At 33.1% G+C, this 15,736-nt stretch overlaps 1 protein-coding gene across 2 annotated transcripts; it reads right to left on the minus strand.

The window, feature by feature from the left end:
* Positions 1-431: 431 nt before the first annotated feature.
* LOC110108172 (E3 ubiquitin-protein ligase RHF2A) lies at positions 432-13,939 on the minus strand. Of its 2 annotated transcripts, none has more exons than XM_028700685.1 (9): positions 13,783-13,939; positions 13,184-13,316; positions 13,049-13,095; positions 12,183-12,245; positions 11,980-12,094; positions 11,496-11,875; positions 11,289-11,396; positions 10,847-11,212; positions 432-789 (listed from the first exon to the last, which is right to left on the minus strand). In XM_028700685.1, exons 2-8 carry the CDS (start codon positions 13,313-13,315, stop codon positions 10,900-10,902), a joined length of 1,158 nt encoding a protein of 385 aa, XP_028556518.1. In that variant the 5' UTR covers position 13,316; positions 13,783-13,939; the 3' UTR covers positions 432-789; positions 10,847-10,899. The 2 variants fall into 2 exon arrangements, with proteins under 2 accessions (XP_028556518.1, XP_028556519.1); XM_028700686.1 differs by having other exon boundaries at positions 13,710-13,893.
* Between the last annotated feature and the right edge of the window lie 1,797 nt (positions 13,940-15,736).

The following is a 15,736-nucleotide window of genomic DNA, read 5'->3' on the forward strand; positions in this document are numbered from 1 at the left end:
AACCAAATATTTTAATCATACATTTACCTTTTTTAACATTAATAAAGAATTAATACATCTACTTTCCTAACCGGGATCATCGGAAGGCCGCCGTTTTATTTAACATTAATCAACGTGATCATGTAAATGTTCATTTCATATCATCTCTCTAAAAGTAAAGTCACTCATCCACCTGAGCATCCTCATCTTTACAACATAGAACTTAGTAGTTATGCTTATCTTTTAATGGCCAACATTCGGCACCATAAAGCATTGAAGGTCTCAGAACATTTTAAAAAACATATACAGCTCACCTTCATCTATTAGTAAGAAGTTTTCACTATTAAATGAAGAAATCCTGAATTCAAAACTTATATATAGATATATTCTGATTAAATTTTGATAAGACAGGACTCATTATTTGTGATAAGTGCAAGAATACAAAAATCAAATAAAAATTAAATGACAGTGATGTCTTGAAATCCATCATAATAAAATTTTTCCATTGAAGTTTAAACCTTTACTGTATCAACCACAACACTTAAAAACACAAAGCTATACGAAGATATATTGGGAATTGAAGGGGGTACCTATAACCAGAGTAAACGAAAGCAGAAGCCGTTATCTGCATATATTCAAATGGAAGCATTAGCTCTTTTTTGGGAGTATAAAGCATATATTAACAGATTGAAGAATCAAGAGGCTTTTGAACGAGAAAAGGGGAACGTAAGCAGTTCTTTCCGAAGTCTGCAGTGAAATTCTTCTCGCCATTTTCTCGCAATATCATTTACTCGGACGGATAATAGCAACCTGTTCAGAATATATACATCACAATTAAATATTCCCGAGTAAAAAACTTCTATGACTTTATTTGGGGGCAGTTTCCTTATTGTTTTCTAAAGCAGTTTGTAGAACAAAATTTTTTAGTTCATGAAATTTTTGTGCTAAAAAGCTGCTTTAAGAAGCAGTAAGAAAGCCGTCTCAAACGAAGTTTATATCTCGCTTAAACCTGTAAAACATACTAACAACATTTTATTTATGATCAAATTTGGTCTAATTGAAGAAATCATAGTCCATAAAAATATTCTTTAAATGATGCATTATATGGAGAAAAATATATTACATTTACAAAACGATTCAACAACTAATTTTGCGAAATCTAAATGTGCATCAAAACTCACTAAAATATGGACAATAATCTATACCAATACATGTTCAAGAGCATGAAAAAAAATTGAGCAAGATCTAAATCCTGAACATGTAATAAAATTATAGATCGCTTATGAATGTAAAAATGAAATAGAATCTAAATTGATACAAAACCTCCATAATGAATAAATTATACAAAACCTCTTAAACTCTCACCATCAAGACATTTTAAATTTTAGCTAGACCTCATTACTTAATCTCTTTGTGTAACTTCTCATAAGGTTATCCATTCTAAGAATGCTCCAATATGAGCATTGCTTATTTTGGAATTTCTAATGAAACTCCAACTATTAAATCAAAAAAAGCCTTGAAATTTAAGAGTTCTACTTAACTATACGGAAGGCATTTCACAATTTCCTCCACTTGAAAGCAATTAACATTCTTCTCTGCAGCCTTATAAATACGCTATAATCATCCACTATATGGGACTCTAGAAGCAGCTCACATCTTATAACATTTCGTCTTAAACAAGATCAAGAGGTGGTACCCATATCACAATACTTTGTCTTGAATGAAGCTTAGCTCCATTTTTTAGCTGGTGTATTGATCAAATATAGTAACAATTTGAACTCAACCATCAAGATATTGTTCGTTTCGATCAAACAAGCTTACAAGCCTCGTAATTTTGTCCCCTGATTGCAACTTTTTAGGTCCAACCTACCCTAGGAGAACTAAGCAAGAGCATACTTAACTTTCTAGTTCTTAATAAAACTCTAACCATTATATCAAAAGATCAGCGATATTTATCAAAACAATTTCACTAAACTCAAGGGATCTCCCAAAAGAAACCTTAAAAAAAAGCTATTTTAAGTTGACAAATGAATTGAATAACCTAATAATTTAACACCAGATGAATTAACTACCACAATATATTAAAAAAAAAAAACTACCATAATATGCCTACTAATTGAATAGAAGTTTAGTTAATTTCTGGTTCTTGATTTATAAATCTATGAAAAATCAAATAGAGAAACTAAAAATTAGCATATCCTGGATTTACTAGTTTTAATTGTCTTCGGGAAGATTTAAATTTTATAAATTCATTTATTTAATTGAATCCAAAAATGAAGAATTTGCCACGATTAATCTTTAAACCAAATAATTTTAACTGACTATTCGTCCAAATGGAAACATATCATATTTAAATTGCACATATTTGCAAAGTTTGCAAGTAATCAAAAGAAATTTTTTATTGAATCTAATAAACATAAATTTTTACAATTCTTCCTCCCTTGAAATTATTTATAGCATATCTATAACTACCACAATATATTAAAAAAAAAAAACTACCATAATATGCCTACTAATTGAATAGAAGTTTAGTTAATTTCTGGTTCTTGATTTATAAATCTATGAAAAATCAAATAGAGAAACTAAAAATTAGCATATCCTGGATTTACTAGTTTTAATTGTCTAAGGGAAGATTTAAATTTTATAAATTCATTTATTTAATTGAATCCAAAAATGTAGAATTTGCCACGATTAATCTTTAAACCAAATAATTTTTAACTGACTATTCGTCCAAATGGAAACATATCATATTTAAATTGCACATATTTGCAAGTAATCAAAAGAAAATTATTATTAACTATAAAAATATATGATGATTGTTATTAACCTTGACAAATATATATATATACTAATGATGTTAATAAGAAGAATGACTAATTCAAATAAGGCTAACGTAAAACCAAAAAGGTTTTCGATAGGTTTATTAGTATTGACTCAACAAGCAAGATATTATCCATTTTGACCAATCAAACATAATAGTTCTATCCCCTTAGTGTACTTCCCAGAATGCCGCTCATTCTGAGAGTACTTCAACATAAGCACATCAAAATTTGGAGTTCTTAAAAAAACTCTAAACCATTACACTAAAAGGTTTTTGAAGTTTAACAATACACCTTCATTGTACTTAAGTGGTCACACAATTTTCTCCATTAACCAACTAACAACATCCTTGTTGGCCTTAGTAGCTATAAATCAACAACATAAAGAAAGGACTTCGAGATGCTTCACATTATGTAGCACTTTATTCCAAATAGGTTTAAGAGATAGCTCCCATGGCATAGCCCTTTGCCTCCATAGAACTTAACTCCTAATTTCCAACCGGTTTATTGATTGGACATCATATGTGATAGTTTGAAGTCTCAACCATCAAGATTATTTTTTGCTTTTGCTAAATACACCTCGAGATTTTGTTCGCTTAGTACTACATCCAAAGAAGTCACCCATACTATAATGCTCCAGTATGAGCATGCATTAACTTCAGGGTTTTTAATAAAACTCCAACTGATACATCAAAATACACCTTAATATTTTAAAATTTAGTTTCATTTTACTTATAGAATCTCAAAACATGACCATTTCACAAAATTAACTAATAGGAAAATAAAGCCATATAAAGTTATGCGACAAATTGATTTAAATTTATTATATTGTTGGTGCAATTTTAAATGTTATTTGTTTAAGGCTTCATTTGGGACGGTTTTCTTACTGCTTCTTAAAGCAACTTTCTAATACAAAAATTTCTTTAAGAAGTAGTAAGAAAGCCGTCCCAAATGAAGGATTATTTTTGAATTACCACCTTACATTTCTTCTCCTTCAACATTGTTTCATTGTTCTTTGGAGCTTGAAAGTAAATTTGTGTCAAGTCAAAATTGTTACAAAATGATTTTCTAGTGATTGCTTGAAATTGCAAATGTATGTGTAGCTTTCATGATCCACAATTCTAGTCATTAATTTCTAATTAAAAATATAGATCTTTCATACGAATTGATTTCTCTCATTTCTGATCTTCATCAAAGATAGTCACTAATTACTTTGACTTAATACCTTGTGGCTTATGAATTATGTGCAGACATAAAGATGCTAGCTTACAATGGAAGTGCAACTAAAGAAGCATAATTCAATCCATCCAAAAAAAAAAAAAATCAAAAGCATATCATTCCTACTAGATAATTTTACTATGAACAAACTAAAAAACTAGTTTTAGGAAAGGCCAAATTTTAGAAAGGAGCATGTTAAAAATATCGTTATATAAAAAGAGCATGATTAACAAAAAAATTTAAAAAGGAACATATACGCTTAACAATTTGGTGCATTTAGAATAAGTTCTGCGCATTCTAAATGCGTCAATCTAATTGGTGTATTTCCAAGAGAGAGAAAAAGAGAGGGAGGGGAGAGGACAAGGAGAGAGAAAGAGAGAGAGAGAGAGAGAGAGAGAGAGAGAGAGAGAGAGAGCGGGCAGGAAGAGAGACGCGGAAAAAGCAGACCAGAGAGAGAGGAGAGGAGAGTAAATATTTAATAGGAATGAGAGAGTTAAAGTTGATAGGGAGAGAGAGTTATATATTATAATAGTTAAACTAATATTTAAATATTTTAAATAATAATTACAGTTAACTGATATATATATATATAATTATTTCAATGATAATTAATAATTAATATATAGCTCTCTCTCCCCGTCAACTTTAACTCACTCACTCATATTAAATATTTACTCTCCTCTCACTTTCTCCGATCAGCTTCCCCCCCTCCCCTCTCTCTTTTTCTCTCTTGGGAATACGCCAATTAGATTGGCGCATTTAGAATGCACAGAACTATTTAGTGCATTCTAAATGCGTCAAATTGTTAAGCGTATCTGCTCCTTTTTAAATTTTTTGTTAATCATGCTCCTTTTACATAATGATATTTTTAACATGCTCCTTTCTAAAATTTGGTCTTTAGGAAATCCTTGGAGGATGGAACATCAGCCATACCTATTTAGAAGTTTGTGTTCGTATTCAAGAGTTTAAAACGGTAGTATGCCTAGGGGTGTAAGTGAGCCACGCAGGCTTGAACTCAACTTGTTAACAAGCATATGAGTAATTTACTGGAGTTTGAGCTCACATTACACCTTCTATATTAAATTAACTTGAGCTCAATCTTGATCAAGCTCAACTCCTTCGCTTCATGACCTAACTCGATTAGAAAAATAAGTAAACCTAAATCCAAATTTCTCTTGTTTTAGCTTTAATCCAAATCCATTCATAGGAAGCAAATATCATGAACTCTTCTTATAATGTTGTTGGTCTCATTGAAGCCTTCTCTATCAAGCTCTCACTGGAATTTCCTCACCACTTCTTATAATGTTGCGACTTTCTCTCCACCAAACCCCTTCCCCAATGAGTGCCAATCACAACTTCGTTGGATCATACCCTATCGAATTCCAGCCATGAATTCGTTGGACTATTCCCCAAAGACCTCCAATCGTGACGTCATCCATGCCTTTTCTCTATCAAGATCCTGCACTTCCTCTTTTTTTACCGTTGCGGGTTTAGTGAGTTTGGGGAGAAACATGAGTTCATAAGTCAAGATTGAGGCACGAGCTGGTAAGACAAGCGAGCTTGACGAGCTCAAGTATGAACCTACTAAGACCTAGATAAGTTGAGCTTGACTTGGCTCAAATACACTCCTACTGTGCTTGAATGTATCTAAAATTATATCTCAACGTCAAAAATCTTGACATTTAAAAGTTCACTCCCTAAATGCAGAAACAAAATTATATTACAGGTTTAATTTTCTATTTCTTATATAAATCACTTTTTTTATTACTCCAGCTTCTCAAAGTCAACCATAGAAGCTAATTCTTTAAGCATTGACTATTTATATATACGCAATAATTTCTCTCCAAATGATCTTGATGATCAATTGCTTATGAATTATGATGTTGTTTGATATGGACTGCAATGGAAGCCAAAATCTAGGAAGAAATAGTGTACTTAATACAAATGAAATTTCATGCCTGCTATAAACAAAACAATTTAGCTTAGACTGCTAGAGACAGGATAGAGAGCAGAGCATAAGTTACAATCTATACAAAATGGCGAACAATACAAAATGAAATTCCATCCCTATTACAAAAAAATAATTGGGCCTATACAACTCGAGGTAGGATAGAAAGAATGGCACTATGTTTATTTGTCTAACATAACTTAACAATTTTCTACTAACCTGAGAAATGTCAACAAGTACTCCACTCACTAGATTCAGTAACTTTTATTGCTACTTGACCATGTCATGAGCCTAGAACGTGCATAGCTTGATTCCTGTTGCTTTTTTTTTTTATCTTGATTCCTGTTGCTTAACTAACAATAAGGCCTAGCTAAAAGTTCACCATAATTGAATCCTAATCTTACTAACAGTCGAGCCTGGACAAAGGTTTGCCATAATTAAACAGCTGAAATATGTACATATACGCAATAATTTATCTTCAAAGGATCTAGATGATCAATGCACATCTGGATGATGTTGTTGTTGATGTGAACTGCAATGAAAGTTATTATCTAAAAAGAAAAGGTGTCCTTAATATAAATGAAATTCCAGGCTTGCTTGAAACAAAATAATTGAGCCTAGAATAATGGAGGCAGGATATAGAGCGGAGCAAAATTTATCATCTATAAGGAAATGGGGAGCAATTTAAAATGATATTCAGTACCTATTATAAAATAAATAATTGAGCATAGAAAACTAGAGGCAAGTTATAGCGAAAAAAAAGCATTATGTTTACTTGTCTAACATAAATTAAAAAATTTCTAACCTCGATATAAAAGAAAATGGTAAAGGTCAAAAAGTTCATTACTCGCCAAATGATGCAACTTATGCTGCTACTCGACCAGGTCACAAGCCAATAACTTGCTTAGAGTTTGAATGATCTTGCTCAACTAAAAATCGGACAGGATAAAGGTTTACCATAATTAAACTAGGTATATGTGCGCAATAAGTTCTTTCCAAATGATCAGTTGCTTATCTATGGCAATGTTGTTCTTTGATGTTGATAACAATGGATGTTAGTATCCACCTAGAATTGGCGTACATAATACAAACAAAATTCCATGCCGGTTATAAACAAAACAATAGAGCCCAGACTACTAGAGACCAAATATAGAGAAGAGCAGAAGCTATTACCCATACAGAAATGGTGAAAAATAAAAAAGCGGAATTACGCACCTATTATAAATAAAAAATTTATCCTAGACTGGAGGTAGGATACAAAGAGCATTATGTTTATTTGTTTAACATAAATAAAAAATTATCTAATCTCTACATAAAAGAGAGAGAAAATGAAAAAAAAAATTCTCTGCTCATCACTTCATCAGATACTACAACTTCTGCTTCTAACTTGAACAAGGCAATGAGCTTAGAACCTGCTTAGCTTGATTGACCTAATCAACTAATAGTCAGGCCTGGCCAATGGTTTACCATAACTCAATCCGTACTCTTACTAAAAGTTGGGTCTGGTAAAAGGTTAACCATAATTAAACTATTGCATATGCACATATATGCGGTAATGTCTCTCTAAATGATCTCAATGATCAATTGCTCATCTATGTAGAATGTTGTTTGATGTTGACTGCAATGAAAGTTATTATCTAGAAATCATTGGTGTATTCTAAAGTTTAAAGCAACAACCATTCACCCTCCATAATGATTTGTTACGGGTGATAAGTTTAATATTAATCTCAACTCACAAAGAGCTAATATTATATCAAAAATATCACAATATTTTTCACGAAAAATTTCTCACCAAAAAAGACTTGGCACTTATAACTTATAGATAATTTTGTCACCAAATAGCATCACTAAATAACGGAACCCTCCCTCTAAGCCTCTAACCAAGTGGGTTTCACCGCAAAATGACATAATTAAATTACGATCATGGCCAAAGCCAAGATATTCTCCAATGTCTATGCCCCCATTGAGTTTTAAATCATAATTTGTACTTGATAAGCCGCAAAGTTTTCTGTTAGTTAAGATTGACTTAAAATTATCCTCTTAGATAAACATTCACCTCATATCTACAACATTCCCTTAGACAATGCAACAATGACTACCGATAAGAAGCACTTGATTAGTTTAAGTCAAATACCTCAGCAAACTAAGTAAACCAACGTTCATGACAACCCGAGATGATAAAATCATGGAACATTAATCAGGTTCATCATCATTCTGTCCACCATCTGCTTTAAGCTAAAGGTGATGAATTTTCTAAATCCTAAAATCAAATTGCTGCTACAATTTGTTATGCATTTAACATTGAATGACTAGTCTAAATTGAAAGCTTTCTTTCATCACCGGGAGAGCTAATTAACCACAGGGGGTCTTCTGCCTACGAAAAACTCCGAACCACATCATAAAGCTCTCAGAAAATGAGGGTGAAATTTTTAGCTAGTATCTCATCTAAAATCTAGCCAGCCTTCTGAAAATTTGGCCTAGACCAACAAAGTCGGGCACAAATTTTCAGAGCTTAGAAATTAAAACATCTAGTAGCATTGCAATAAAAATAAGAAGATAAAGTTAGAGCATCTTTAGCTTTCATTATAAGGATTCCCTCAACGAAAGAGGTTTAAAACTTTTTGAGATTTTATAAGTACAGCCCGAGTGGCTTGCATTGCCCAATGGCAATTGCTTTAAATTAAAGCGTTGCTAAGGAGAAACAATGTGCTGCTGCGGCTGTACCCAACAGCAAATGCATTCCAACAGAATAATATAAATGCATCTGCAGAAAATCAATGGCATTTTGTTGCTTCTGCTGGACAACGATTGTAGTAAGTGCAATACATTTTTTTACTAAGAATCTTCAGTATAATAAGTTGATGTATTTCAAGAATCTTAAAAAAAAGCTATAGAAAATAGATATATCTTCCGATCTTCATAAACTATAACATTGTGGAGGGCACAATGAAGAAATGTCAACGCTACGGAAAGTATCTCAAATAATTTGCCTGAAAAATAAAGATCTCAGATTTAGATAAAATATCTTGTTATGCATGTTGTTCATGATCTCATCCTCTAGCAATAACACCTAATAAACTCAATTAAAAAAAAACCCTTTAATTGCTCAATAATAATTCAGTCACTTAACTTGGTTGCTCCATTTGTTAGTGTCATAAAGTCTCTTTAACGCCGTGACATCGCAGAAGTATGACATCAATCTCAACTTATTTCCCCTTTTTTTATTGCTATACCAGTGATCCATCCTACTACATCTAGCAGGGGAATATTGTTTCAAAATAGAAATGATGCAATGCTCTGAATTACGAAGAAACAGGCAAAACAGATTACCAAAAATTAACTAGCAACTTTATCCAAATATTTCGGGCTGAATTTCCATTTTTGGTTCAAAAAACTTTTAAGCTTTAATTGCAAATGTTATTTATTTTGAAGTTTCAATATCCGATGAAATTTGTATAACAAATCTAAAAAATGTTAATGGTCCAGAGGAAAAGTTGAAAAGTCTCATTATTAAAAAAAATAACTCTCTAAAAAGGAGAAGCACGGAGGAACATAAAACAAATCCAAATGATAAGTTTCCTCGGAATGTAAACATTCACGGATAATAATCGGCCGTGAAAAAAAGGGAAAACTTCATAGAAAGGAAAAAGCATGGTGGAACATAAACAAATCTCCTTAAAAGAGTAAGGTAATATAAAAAAAAAGCCCAAACGTATAATATGAATTAATAATTTTTGGTGCATAAAATGTAAAATACATAAAAATTAATGCATATATCATGGTTAGATGTAATTCGAAATCACCATATACCACTAAGATCTGCTGTTAGCATTGAATGTCATAACTTCAGCTCCATCCAATTTTTAATCGGACATAAGAATTGCATGGCGCCTTAGGCTCATTTGGTTGCTTGAATATAGAAAACATGTTTTAAAAAATGATGAAATTTATCATATTCATGGTCCGATGTAATAATAAATCAAAATTGATTTTGAAATTCATGTTCCATCAAAAACCATATCCAATTTAATGCTTTCATTCATAAATAACATAAGCAAGGATGAAATTAACATTTTCTAAAATATATTGTTATCAAGAAAGCAAATAGCCCTTAATAAACTCGATCCAAATTCATCTTCAAGAATAAAACAATTCAACTCATAAACCCCAATAAGTAACTCAAACTGATATATTTTATGTCTTCAATTGAAGATAAGTTAAAAAAAAAGAGAGTTTTTGTGCTCCCACAAGCATTGTGGGGACAGTAAAACCACCACGCATTTTGAACTTGAAACATGGTTAGCACCAGCATAAGAGTGGTGCTTTATTGTCGCATGTAAACACGCAGATAAAATCATACAAGCAGAGATCGACAAAGATAGTATCATCAGTACAAGGATAGATGATCAGTGAGATATATCTAAATAAAATGACGGCTTACTATAAAAAATCAAAATTTAAGTGGTAGTAGTTTTTTTTTTTTTCCAAATAAGAATTTAGGCCCAAAAATGTTTAAGCATTGAAAGTTTAGCCAAACAAAATGAGACTCACGCAAGAAAAAACCAAAATTGCTAGTAACATAAACATAGATCAACAATAATAATATCCCTGAGAACAGATATAAAACCACAAATGAATCCGTCACTATCATCGCATAACGCAAGTTTTATTCTTCAAGTTTCCTTTTGGCAGTGCCTGGATCCCCAAGGCAGTATGAAAGAGAAGCAACGTAGTGAAAACATAGTGGAAATATATGGCCTATGCATGCAGCATATACTATAGATAAAAAGAGGGGGTAAGGAGCATGGAAATTAGAGAGAGGAAAAAGAAATAATATTGATTGGAGATTACTTCAAGGTGTATGGAGCACAAACTCATGTACCTTAAAGGATAGAAGAAGACGGAACGGGCAGATCTAAGGAAATGCATAGCAGCCTAATTGGAACCAGAGGTGGCTGCATAGAAAGTAGGTGCAGTACTAGCAGTAGGAAGAACACTAGTATGATCCTCAGCAGCCCTCTCGCTGGTCTGTTCTAAGTCAGTATGAATAACAGCAGTTTGTGCATTGGATGCATCAGCATTCCTTCCACTTTCTCTTGTATCTAAGCGCTCCATCATACGTGAGACACTGGCAATTCCAGCAGTAACTTCCCTCCTAACTTCAGACCGAATATCTGCCATGCAAGAGTTCCGAGAGAATAATCGCTCCTTCCATCCACGAGTACTTTTAGTAATCGACTCTCTGTACCTAATTTACACATAAAGAGTAAATAAATCATTAATGATTCATTGATCTTTGGACGTCATAAACACATTTAATCTACCTCATTGAGACAGAATTTAGACGAGATTTTAGAGATTCTGAAAAAGATTGAAAATCTGATGGTCCTGCTCTATCATGGCCAACTGGAGTTGATTGGCCAGCGGAGAAACTGCAAAAGGATATCAAGAAGTAGTACTGATATATCAGAGAACAAGATTAGTACATAGAGAAACATATATAAACATTTTCATTTTTGGAGTATAATTACCGGTTGTTTAAAAGGGGAGTCCTATTGGCATTACCAATATTAGAACCAGATGACACATCAGTAACCAGCTCTGCTTGAGATGAAGTTACATTTGAAACTTCCTCTCCACTAGGAGTCACCAAAACTGAATGGCTATCAAAAGCCACAGCAGCAGCTGGTTCATCATCCCCACTTGGAGAAGAGGAGGCAGTAACAGAAGTAATAGAAGATGCATTTGGATTTGTGGAGAATACTACAAACTGGGGGCGTCCATGAGCTGCCGACCTAACACGCTGCCCTTCTCTTCTTGCAATATGATGAGCTCTATCCATGGCAGCAGCGGCGGCCAAGTGTTGGATTATGCGTTCTTCAAGTTCACTCTCAGTTGTACCAACTGGTAACTGCAACATGCATAGGAAAGAAAAGCAATGGAGAAAAATACTCAAAATACATCAAGAAAAATTTTTCTGGCCAATTAGTGCAAATTTATGAAAGAAAAACTCACATGCTGCAATTCAAAATCTCCTAGTGCAGGGTGGTGAAAAATAGCCGTGCTCCGAGTTTGATTAACCCTAACCCTAATTTCCCGTTCCTTCTCTACAACTTCAAGAAGTTCTTGGCTGCCAAGTCAGCATTACAACAAGAATTAAGCATTTGATTGGAGCAAAAATCAAGCATACATCAAAGATGACCACGTTTAAAACAAACCTAGCAGGATCCTTCAAGCTGATAGGCTGCCAACACATAGGACACTGAGAGCTTCTTTGACACCTAAATCCACGACCAGAAATCATTAAGGAAACAATCTAGCACCATAAAATCTCATTAACAAGGACGGTAAACTAACCTTCCTCCTTATTAAAGCTGAAAAGGAATCAATTTCAGAAACATAGACAATGGTAATTCTTTAGAATCACTTCAAGCACAACATAAGTATCAAGCATTGCAATTCCTAACACTAATAGCAAGCAAGAGTATCACAGGATTGCAGGAAAGATTATGCAGTCACTGAAAATATTCCTTCTAATGGTATGGGTGGGGGCACCAGGTTTGGAGAATGTACAAAAAAATCCATATCATTTGAAGGGAATGAAACAACCAGACGAACCATTAACCAAAACCAGGCATTTGAAGCTTCTATTAATATATAAAGTTAAAAAACATAGATGCTGCTGATGCTTACAAGTAAAACAGACCAAAAATAATGCTTACGACAAATTATTGAAGGCATGATAGAAAGAACCACAAGCCCCATTCCCATTTGATCAAATTTATGGGCATAGACTAATTAATACCTTGTGCTGAAAAATGTTGTCCAACAGACCCCATAAACAAAAGATTGTGCTTTTCTCGGGTAACTTTACTGAAATTTGGGACAAGATAGAACACAGAAGAATACAGAGCAAAGCATATCTGCTTGAAGAGACCTTACTAATCAGTAAGTGCTAAATTTCCAAATCGTCACCATTCCAAGCAACCGACAAAGCAGGATCAGAAATTCTCTTGTTGGTAACGCCACAAAACATCAACTAAATAATGCTGTCTTTAACAATGGAAGATAAGTTAATACTCACCACTCTAAAATGCATTGGAGATGGAATTCATGCTTGCAGCTCGTCACCTGAAGCGTCAATAATAGGATAAGTTAACATGAATGCAATCTAACACAGGAAAAAAAAAACTTAATTGTAAAACATCTAAAAACAAACTGTTGACGGGTCGCTATCACAGAAAGCTTCAAGACATATGCTACAGGCATCCTCACAAACATCTTGTATGCCTCCTTCAACAAAAGCTGCCGCAGATGAGAGATGACTATCCATTTTTGCAATCTCGTCCATCCTTTCGCGCCCAAAAAAAAAAAAAAAATTTCCCGTTTTAGAAATTAATAGTGCAACAAAAACCAGACGCTGGAAAAGAAAATTCAACCTAGAATCACACAAGAAACCCAAAAAAACACCCATCAATTATCCAAAATCTGGTCAATCTCAACTAAATCGAATAATAGCGATCGCAGTCAACGAATCACCCATCATAGCCCAGAAACAATCAAATGAAAAAAAAAAAAATCCACATTCCATATATATCGAGCGTGTTCAATAATCTCAACATACGAATCGGTGCAAAAATCCATCAATCAACGGGAAACTGCTGCAAATCGCAGTCAACTCGGCAACACAGATATCGATTCCGCAATAACAAACTTCAAGTATTATCAAAGGAATCGAGTCATACCTAAAGACCTTCGACTATGAGGGAGAAAGGATCAAGAAACCCTAATTAAGTAAACGAGCGACGAAGCGGATACCTCGCCTTGGTTCAATAGTCTTCGGTTGACGATAGGATGAACTGAAGCTCTCTCCTTGTCCTAAAAACTGTATTGAAGCCAATCACCCAGCACAAGGATGGCTTTCACACTTCTTTTTGATCGGCCGGGCTCTGCTTTTCTACCCATAATTGAGCTTTTTGTCCAAACATACTAAACTATTTTTATAATTATGCAAATTTCATTTTCTTGCTTCTTTACAGTTTAACCCTTCAAAAGCTAATCACATTATTTTATAGGAAGGTGAGTGGCAACAAATTTTCCTTCAATGGAGATTATCATCTCTGTTCAATTAAGTTTGAAAAAAAAAATGCACTAGGTATGATCAATGATGGATTCTAAATAGTTCCACTACACAAATTTAACCTAATGAAATAGTCATTCTTAACAAATCTGTCAATGATATATAATAATCTTATTGGGCTAGAACCCTAACTTCGTCTTTCCTCTTGTTCTTATCGGCTCTCCGTGTAACACGTACTAATCAGGATTCACTTGCACTTGTTTTGACCCGATTTGAAATTATAACTTACTAAATTTTTGCATTTGAATTTATCTGCATGTATCTGGGATTGTTTTGTATGCATATATGTATTTGGGAATGTTTTGTATGCATATGAATGTATGAATCTGCTATAGAGTGAGTCCGGGGATTTGTGTGTACGTTTGTGAAATCTGTTTCGCCTAGGGTACTGTAATGTTAGAGAAGATGGCAATGTGACATTGGGCTCTATGGAATTTGGCAAATTAATTCAATGCAGTGGTGCTACGACACACAAGTTCTAACGTCACGACATTGGTCCTGATTCTAAAATAAAAATATCATTTTCTACTAAATTGATTCATTCCATCCTATCAAGGCAGCAGGCTAGAGAGAGAGAATGATTGTTAGAGAGAAAGCCAATTTTAGGAGATTTTGGTTTGCTTTATGCTAATTTCCCAATTCTGAAAATTGTCTAACTCGAGGTTGATTGTATTTTGCCTATCTTAGTTTTTAATAATTAGATGATTTTAAAATTTTTCTGATTTAAAATATAAATTTCTGGTGTTCAAACTAAGATAATTTTTAAATGGGAAAATTTCTTTGCATACTTCTAGTATGTTGTAGAGAACGTAGTTATGGACATTTAATTTTTTTTTTTTTTAATTTGGCAAGGATTTTAGACGTTAGTTTTCTAAAATTGTAGGAAAATATTCAAGCACTAAAAATAATATTGTAGAACAGTTAAAGTCTCAAAACATAGTTCGACACATGGTTGAATTTTGAATATATAAATTTTAGTTGCAATGTTATAAGTATAATTGTTAAAATGCTGTTGATAGGGCAAATCTTTGAAATTCTATAAATACTCTAATTGATGCTTACATGCTTATTTATACCGTTATACGACATAATTGATACATATGTGCATCTCTGTTTACATTCTATTTGTATATGAGGAGCTTGAGGGGAGTTCTGTTAGATATCTGCAAAGTTTTGTTGCAGAATTTTTGAATGTACCGATATTACTAAAAGGCAAGAGGGTAAGGAGTTCTAAATGAGAGGCATAAGGGTCTGAAGTTTTGAATGAGAGAGATAAGTGTTAGAGTTATGTTGCATTCTATTTTGCATTATGTGTTTATTTATATTTTATTGAGCATATTGCGCTCTTAATTCTATAACCTACTTTGTTATTTGCAAAACCTTATACTTTTATAATATTGCTCTACTTCAGGTCTTCTATTAAGATTTTAATAACTCTTTTATTTTAAGTTATTGGTTTTGTGATAATTAAGAAATTATTTTAATAATGCAACATTTCATGCTTTGTTAGCTCATTTTGTATTATGCATTTCATTTTACGTCACGGCAGAGAAAAAGGGCTGATTAAGTGGTTGAGGCTGTTTTTTAGAGTTTGACTGATATATAGGTACATTTTCTATTTTTTGTTTTAGA

This window comes from Dendrobium catenatum, unplaced genomic scaffold (genome assembly GCF_001605985.2).
Source record: "Dendrobium catenatum unplaced genomic scaffold, ASM160598v2 fragScaff_scaffold_1574, whole genome shotgun sequence".
Taxonomy (NCBI): Eukaryota; Viridiplantae; Streptophyta; class Magnoliopsida; order Asparagales; family Orchidaceae; genus Dendrobium; species Dendrobium catenatum.